The sequence below is a fragment of the Pundamilia nyererei genome, unplaced genomic scaffold (assembly GCF_000239375.1).
Source record: "Pundamilia nyererei isolate P.nyererei 1_Seehausen unplaced genomic scaffold, PunNye1.0 scaffold00038, whole genome shotgun sequence".
NCBI lineage: Eukaryota > Metazoa > Chordata > Actinopteri > Cichliformes > Cichlidae > Pundamilia > Pundamilia nyererei.
This window is the reverse complement of record NW_005187439.1, coordinates 3,653,804-3,662,270: the sequence shown is the minus strand read 5'-3', so window position 1 is coordinate 3,662,270 and position 8,467 is coordinate 3,653,804. Positions and strand designations below refer to the sequence as shown.

The following is an 8,467-nucleotide window of genomic DNA, read 5'->3' as shown; positions in this document are numbered from 1 at the left end:
GGTCACAGCAGCCTAGTCATATGCATGTGTGTGTGTGTTGCACAGCGTAACTACAAACATTTTAATTGAATTAACACCACTTGTGTACTAATTGGCTCCATGCATTTAAACCAGTAAGACTTCAATCAACCAATAGTGGAAGCGAACCCTGTAAACATCTCCAGACTTTAATGGCCACAAGAGTGATTCGTAGCCATATTAATTACAAGTAAATTAGATGATCGTTTTTATCAACAAATCAAGATTTGATTGGTTGATCATTTTGTCTGATTTCTCTCTGTCACTGATGGGTTGTGTAAAGGCAGTTGAAATGGAACCCATAGAGCTTGAGTATTAGTCATACTCTGACTTCCTTTAAGTGAAACTAAGTCAACTGAAATAATTGTCTGATACTTGAAAACTTGTTGGATTGATGGATTGACGTTTTACTTGTAAAGCAAAACCTGAGGTCAATTTACTTGGGAATAATTCAACAGTGGGAAAATCCTTTTGGGACAGTGTGCATCACAAGTACTTCCATACCAGCCTGGGGCACAAAAAATCCCCTCTATTAATAGTGTTTCTATTAAAGCACTGTTTTGTTTTTTAAACTACTAGGTGTTCCTGGCAGCAGTTTGGGACCTTCATTTTGCATTGTGCTGTAGTCTTTCATATTAGTACTCATAGGCAATATAGGATGATCAAACTAGACTTCACGTGTGAGGTGTGAAGCTGACTATGAAACCAAGGACACCCCATGTTTGCTGACTAATGGGAAGTAAGTCAATGTGTAGTCAATTAGCATAACCTCAATAATTCTCCTTTCTGATTCTAATAATAACCATAAATTGGAAAATTGACACATTGTTCTATTCACAGAGCAAGAAATCTGAGGCCACGTTTCCCATAAAAATGATACAACTGCTAAAACGCCATGTTGGCCCCTGCTAGCCATTTTAGTGTTGGCTTCACTTTCAGAATCAAAAGCTATGTTGACCTTTCATACTGTCATTTGGTGCTATTTTTATAAATTAGGTTGTTCAATAAAATAGTTTTTATTTCAGCTGAATTCCTGCAGCTGTTTTACTAAATTAACACAGTTTTAACCCAAATACATCAAATCTGAAATAAATATAACTATTTTATGAACCCATGTGTAACATGCATAGATCTAATTAAACACATTTTCAAAGAAACTATCTTCCCTCTCAGTGGTTTATAAACAGAAGAATCTTTATTGAGGTCATAAGTCAAGTGAATATTTGGGTTTTCTCTTAGAGTTTCTGTTACCAGAAGGATCTTCACCTGCTGTCCATTAGAAAGACACATGTTTAAGGCAGTTCTGCATTGAGTTCAGTTTTCAGGAGGGGCAAATGTAGAATTTATGGTACGACTGGTCTTTTTGCCTGCGTAGAGCCTACACAAAGGGATTTCCAACCTTGCTTGCATACATAATGTGCATGCACATAACGAACAGCATGTAAGTCAACGTGGGTGACACGCTGTCCGATCCAGATGGGGTTAAAAACTGTGCTGGAAGAGCAAAAGGAGTGACAACTGAGCTCACCTTCAACAGAAGCTCAAAAACTCTAAAAAAACAAACAAACTAAAAACTAAAAGTGTTTTTATCTTCCTTGAGAAGAGACCTCTTGTGGTCATAAATGTGATTACGTGTCTACATAGAGAATTCAGGCTGATGACCTCGTTAGTAACACAGTAGATAAAATGTTGTGTAAAATCTATATGAGGATGTCCTCATGTGGCCATTTTTACCATGAAGTCTGCTCTCTGGAAGCAACTTTATATTTAAAGACAATATAAATTATTGCATGTAGTTATGCCATTATATCAACATATCAGTGGTGTAAGTTATATTCACTGGTATCAGGGACTGTACCATATACACGAGAAGACTCTTATTCACTTCATTAATTTCAAGCATCTCATTGTAAGCAATCTTTTTTTTCAAAAACACTCGTGCATGCCCCTGCTTGGCCTGTTTGTGCTGTTGGCAAACTGATATACTTAATCACACTGAGAGAAATTTTAAAAATTAGATGTTATTGTTAAGAAATAAAAATGATACACTGCTTTTATGAGGTTATAGCTGAATAAATGCAGAAAATGGGCCATTTTAGCTCATTGCTAGGTGGTTGCTAGGTAACAAGATGATGTCAGAACTTCTGATATAGATAAGAACCCTCAGGGGCCTAAGATGTACCCGTGTGCCAAGGAGAAAACAACAACTCAATAAATAAATACATGAATAGATAAAATACATCAACAATCAAAAGTACAGCATGAGAATCAAAGGAGGTAACTGCAGTGGACAGTTTTCATATTTTCCATGGATGGCTACATTCATAGGATGATTCTCGTCCGAGGTCTGCTGCCACTCATTTGTATCGGTTCTATTTACACTTATCTTTTATCCTTTAATATACATTACTGCGCAGTTATTGTACAGCCATATCTGAGTTTGCATGTTTTTTAAATAATTGTAATCTAAAGTTAAACTGCGTCCATATCGCTGTTGAAAATGAAACTCCTCTTGCATTCCTGCAATGTTCTCACATGCAGGAATACACAGCTTTGCTAAATGAACTCTTGTTTATATTGTGTTTTTTCCTTTCCTGCAGCCGTCTAAATAATTAGCTTTTGTTGTAGAAAATGATGAATTTGGGCAGTTAATTTATTGATCGTCCGGCTCCTTTCGATGTGCTTTGCTTTAGAAAGTCATTAATCAATGGATGAAAACACCTAATTCTACTCCTGCTCTGTTTCCCCCCCTTTTCTTTTCTTTCTTTATGCATTCTGTCTGGAATGGAAAATCCCCCACGGCATTATGGAGACGAATCAAAACTATGAACTAAAAATGCTGGTGATGGAGAAGAAATATAAGAAATGTACATTTAGAATAAAAAGCACCATGAATTCATCATTTATATCTGCTGGTTAGGGAACATTTGCTTCAATGTTACATTTGTAATGATAAAAACAAACACCACAGCTTCAGTTCAGCTTAAAGTGGGAGTCATGCTGATGTTAAAAAAGACCTTTATATAAAATATTATGAATTTGTTCCAGTGAATGGTGTTACAATATCATAACTGGATGAAAATAAATGCTAAAAATTCATTTTCAAAGATGAAATTAAACAGTTGACAATGACAATAACAAGTGTTAGTAGGAATAATATTCACATTTACCATTATTTTGTGTGAGTTTTTTTTAAACGTTTTTCTCATTTAACACCACAAACGACCTCAGTATAACAACCAAAACATGACAGAAGCGGTGTGTTATTTATGTGCAATCTTCTAATCTCACATTGAAATACCTCCACTATCTTATCATGGGTAATGTTTATGAACAAGTTAAAACAATATATTGTCAGTCAACAGTCTGTACACACAAGAGGGCAAAAAACTATGATGAACAAATGCACAAAGTGTAGCTTTTTGACTATTGTACACAGCGAGCACAGTGAAGAGGAAGCCAGCATTTAAATGTAAAATGTTATGATAAATTACAAATTCTTACAATAATTCATAACAGAACATAAGGAACATGAGAAAAAAATAGTAAAGTGAACTTTCAGATCATCTCTGACGTCTTTAAAGGTGCATTTGGGGCTTCGTTTTCCTCACACTGGGCTCTTTTTGTCCCAGACAATTATTTAGTGGCGAAGTAAGCTAGGACCAAAATAAACATATTTGGTAGAGGGCGCAATTTCCTGCTCAGTGTACCAAAGGAAGTTCAGCTCATAGACTGAAGAACTCAGCTGATGTTGTTTTGTGGCTGCAGTTATTTACTTTTATATAGATAAGAATGAAAACTGAATGAAAAGAATTTCTCGTCTATGCAACTATGAGGTGTTGTAATTCTCCAACAGGAATGTGGAGTTTTAATTTTATATATTTGTGCATTGTTATTGTTGTATAAAATAAAAACAAATCTGAGACAAGTGCTAGCATTGTAAAATGTAGTTTATTAACATTGAACAAATTAATCTGTAAGTGTAAAACTAATATTAACTATTATAATCATGAAATTTTTGGCCAGCAGTTAAACTCAAAATGTAAAATGCACCAAATATTTTTTGTTCACTAGTATAGTTGTATAGTTTTTGCCAGGAGCAGGAAGTCTAAAAAGTCACTGAAATGTAAACAATAATGCTCAGGTTGTTTTTTCCCAGCTTTATGGATTTCTTCGTTTTATTAAAACTCAGCACTAAAAATTCATCGGTATTGTTCATTTGGATGCAAGAAAAAGAAAAGCCTTAGATCTAAAAGGAAGTGTCATGCCAGCGATTTGACTCTTCAGCAGTGACTAACAGCTAATTCCTTAGAACAAGACACACAAATCACTGAAAAAGGAAGTAAAGAAGTGGGATTGGGCTGCAGTGCTGCTGGCTTCACTGTTAAAACAATATTCCTTTTTCATCAAATTGAACAACCATACAAGGACATTTTGACTGATGTTGTGATTAAAATTGCCTTTTTGAGTCCACGTTAAAAAAAAAACCAATCTCCTAACAATAAGGACCTACCTCCTTGGAGGTGAAAAATTACATGTAAGAAGACCCTAGATTTGAACTACCAACCCTGTGCTTTTCTGCGGGCTACTGTCGACCCTGAACTTGTGCTTCAGCCAATCAGACGGGCTGTTGCCGCTCCACATTCCTCCATGCTGAAAAAGTCGCTTTAAGCCGACAAGAGTTCATTTTCAGACGCTTATGTTTGTGTTTTTGTTCGTTATCAATCCACCAGAGGTCTCGAGGATGACAAATGGGTCCTGTCAGGGCGACGCCAGTCATAACAACACACACTCATACTGACACACACACACACACATTTACATTTTCAGGCATTTAGCTGATTCTTAGCTGTTCTTATCCACAGCAGCTTACAATGACTGATGTACACACACATACTGTATGCTTTACGTGTGTAGGTGTAGGTGTGTGTGTGTGTGCGTGCATGTGCGTGTTTGTGAAGCAGACGGGTGGGAAAGCTTGGGGTCATGGATAACAAGTCAGACCCAAAACACAATGAGCTCGGCTGTAATCTGTCTTATCTTCACTGGTACACACGTGCGCACACACACGCACATACATACACATACACACATACATACATTACACAGACACACAGTGGATGAAAGCTGAGCGATTTGAACTGGCAGAATGACCACCTATAAGATCAGAAATAAAAATAAATATCAGAAAAACAAGATTTTAGATTGTTGAAAGTTCTTCGGTGGATGAATGAGGAGAATGAAAAATAACTGACAAGAAGCTCAAAAACTATACGAATTTTAAAAAAAAAATCTTTCCTGAGAAGAGACCTCTTGTGGTTATGGATGTGATTGCTTGTCTACATAGAGAATCCAGGTTGTAGACATAGCCTCCATTGCTGCAGTGAAACCTCATTAGTAGCAGATTTGTTAAAAGCATAAGTCTGCTGATGTCTGCATACACAAAAAATCAGAAATTCACTTTCACTACTGATGTTCATAATCTAGCTAGAACCCCATAGAGTTGAAACAGAAAGTCTGAACTTCTTCCACAAAGAGTGATGTAGTTGCTGTAGAATGGCAGTTTGCCTCCCACCAGGTGACCTGTGTAATCATGTTGCGGTCCCCCAGAGGCTGAGCATGCAGCACCTTTCACCTCTGGGGTACTAGTTGGTCGCCGACACTACTTGCAAAAAAAGAATAAATCCAGTCACCAGAAAGTTATTTTTTCCTATTTGCAAAGATGTTGCTCAAAGATGTTTACTTTAGCATGACTTAGTCATTATCTGTACTGTTTTTGGAAAAAACTATAAATCTTTTGTGATTCTGTACATCAAGAACAATCTGCTGGGCAATGAGTAGGAAGTGGAATGATTCTGCTCTGTCAGCTTTGAGTGACATTAGTGAACAAACAGCATTTCTATATTAGGGTTACGGGGTGTTATGACCTCCAGGAGTAACAAAGTATATGTACTGAACTGATATTTGAAAAACTTTCAGTTACCTCTGGTTGATGAACCAAACTGCACTGATTTAAAGAAAAACTGCTTAGTTGTACAAATGGTAAATGGCCTGCATTTGTATAGCGCTTTTCTAGTCCCTAAGGACCCCAAAGCGCCTCACACTACATTCAGTCATTCACCCATTGGTGCTGGCAGCTACATTGTAGCCACAGCTGCCCTGGGGCGCACTGACAGAGGCGAGGCTGCCGGACACTGGCGCCACCGGGCCCTCTGACCACCACCAGTAGGCAAACGTGGGGTTAGTATCTTGCCCAAGGATATTTGGCATGCAGCCAGGCTGCAGCCTGGGATCGAACCACCGACCTTCTGATTAGTGGCTGACCTGCTCTGCCACCTGAGCTACAGCCACCCAAACTCAAAGTTTTAGCACACAAAGGTGCGCTAAACTGATTTACTACAAATCACCAGCAACCTTTGATAGACACATGAGAGAGGTTTGCATGTAGCCAGTGCTGCTTTCACCATATTGGCATTTGTTCATAGTGTCAATAAAGATCATTTGAATGAAGTAAAAAGAGTCCAGTCTGAAGCAAAGCACTGTAAAGAAGACTTGAAAGACATAAAAGGGGGGAAAGGAGGGAGATAGTAAAAACTCAGTGTTTGGAGAAAAGGGAGGATGGAGAAAAGAGAAGTGAGAGAGAAAGGATACGTGTGAATTTGAGGGAGAAAGAGAGAGAGAGACTATGGAGAAAAGCGGAGAGAGAGGAGGAGAGAGGATAAGTGAATGGAAGTGGAGAGAGAGGGGGTGGGAGAGAGAGACTCGTGTAGAACACTCTCCTGTAGTTCTGGCTCCGGAGACGCGCTGGACGCAGCGGACTGTCCCGGCTCCTCTCGATGGTTCACCGCAGCCCGGAGGAGGGACAAACCTTCCACCGCTGCCCGGAAATCGGTGCCCAGGAGCCGCACACACTCTGATAACTGTAAGGCTTTGCTGCTTTGCCAACTTTCACGTTATAAAAAGAAAGGGAAAACATCAAAGGGAACTCCAAGCAAAACCTATCGGAGCCTCTCCGCGTCTCTGCCCGCCGAGCGCTGCCTCTGCTTGGACTTGATCAGCACGCGAGATCGCCGAGATTCCAGGGACTTATCCGGATCATCTGCTCACTTATTCAGATGAAACTATTCACCACGAACTGGTTTACACTGTAAACTACTCGGAAGTGTGAACGTGAGTGCGTTAACGGCTTTTGTTGGCTTTTCTAACGCGTTTTTTTGCGCTCGGTGTGCGTAAAATCCGCGCTAAAACAAACCATCCGAAAACAGAGACAGCGGAGCAGAGGAAGGAGGCAGAAGTCAGTTTATATTTGGTGTTTTATTGGTGTTCGAAGTTTATGTTCCAAACTGAATGCTTTTATTTGGTTGGTGAGACTTAATTCGTCACGAGTTTTAAAAAGAACGTAGAAGAAAAAAAAAATGCAAATAGAGGCAAACAATTCAGTTATAAGATCATTTTTATTTTAAGTCATACAGAAGATTCTTTTATTTGTACATCGTTTACGTCTGCTTATTTCAGTGGATGTAATTGTTTCCTCTTTTTAATATTCGCCAATATTCACCACTATAAAAACTCTTTCTACTTTCTAATAATGTCTTCTTAAGATGTGTAGAATCGTACCTCATTCTTACCATTGGAATTTAGATCTGCAGATTTTCTTTTCTTTTTTTTAAACAAAAAACACACCAGTGTGGACATCCACCTTTGAAATTCCTCTGTGAAAGAATTCAGGTTGAACCAGTGGAGTATTTAAGACTGAACAAACTCAGCATGATCACCAAAAACATCTGAAGCATGACCCTCTCACTCTTTTTTAATTATAAACACGGATATAAATTTAAATTTGGAATTTTGTATCGGATTTTATCCTTTTTAGCTTGTTTGAAGCCTAAAAACACATTAGGGTGACTGAAAGGAGAGCAGAAGCCAGACTGTGAAACATATTTATTTGAGATTTGGTTTGCAGTCAAAGTTGTAGAAAAGTGAAACACCTGCTTTGTAAATTTATAGATAAAAAAAACTCAGACTACATGTAATGTTGATAAATTGTCATTTTAAACTTTATACCTAAAACATTTCAATGCAATTTGCACCATTTTACATTTACAATTTTTACAAAACGCAAGAAAAAGGAAAAAAAGTTAAGGGAAAAAACCAACCTTTTTGATCAGCAGGCTGATGTTTAGTGTGCTCACAAATTTAACACAAATGTAATTTTGGATGAATCCTCAGAAAATAAATTGTTTGAAACAAAATGCTTTCTGGTAAAAAAAAAAAAAGTGTGAATCAGGTGTGATCTGTTGTAGATTTTGAAATGAGCAATGACACTGAATTCTGCAGAAAAAAAATCAAGCAAACACATTGGTCATCAGTTGAGTTCTGGAGTCGAGCTCTCTCTTAAGTCCCTGAAAACTGATTTATGTAAAAACGCAGTAACTTAAAGCACTGATTT

General features: G+C 37.9%; 1 protein-coding gene across 1 annotated transcript in view; it reads left to right on the top strand.

Annotated features, from left to right (window-relative positions):
• The first annotated feature begins 6,744 nt into the window (after nt 1-6,744).
• Nucleotides 6,745-8,467, top strand: part of prdm6 (PR domain containing 6) — a 128,719-nt gene continuing 126,996 nt past the window's right edge. Inside the window, exon 1 of the mRNA XM_013910204.1 lies at nt 6,745-6,940. Coding sequence (XP_013765658.1) covers nt 6,745-6,940 — 196 coding nt within the window. The remainder of the gene's footprint in view (nt 6,941-8,467) is intronic.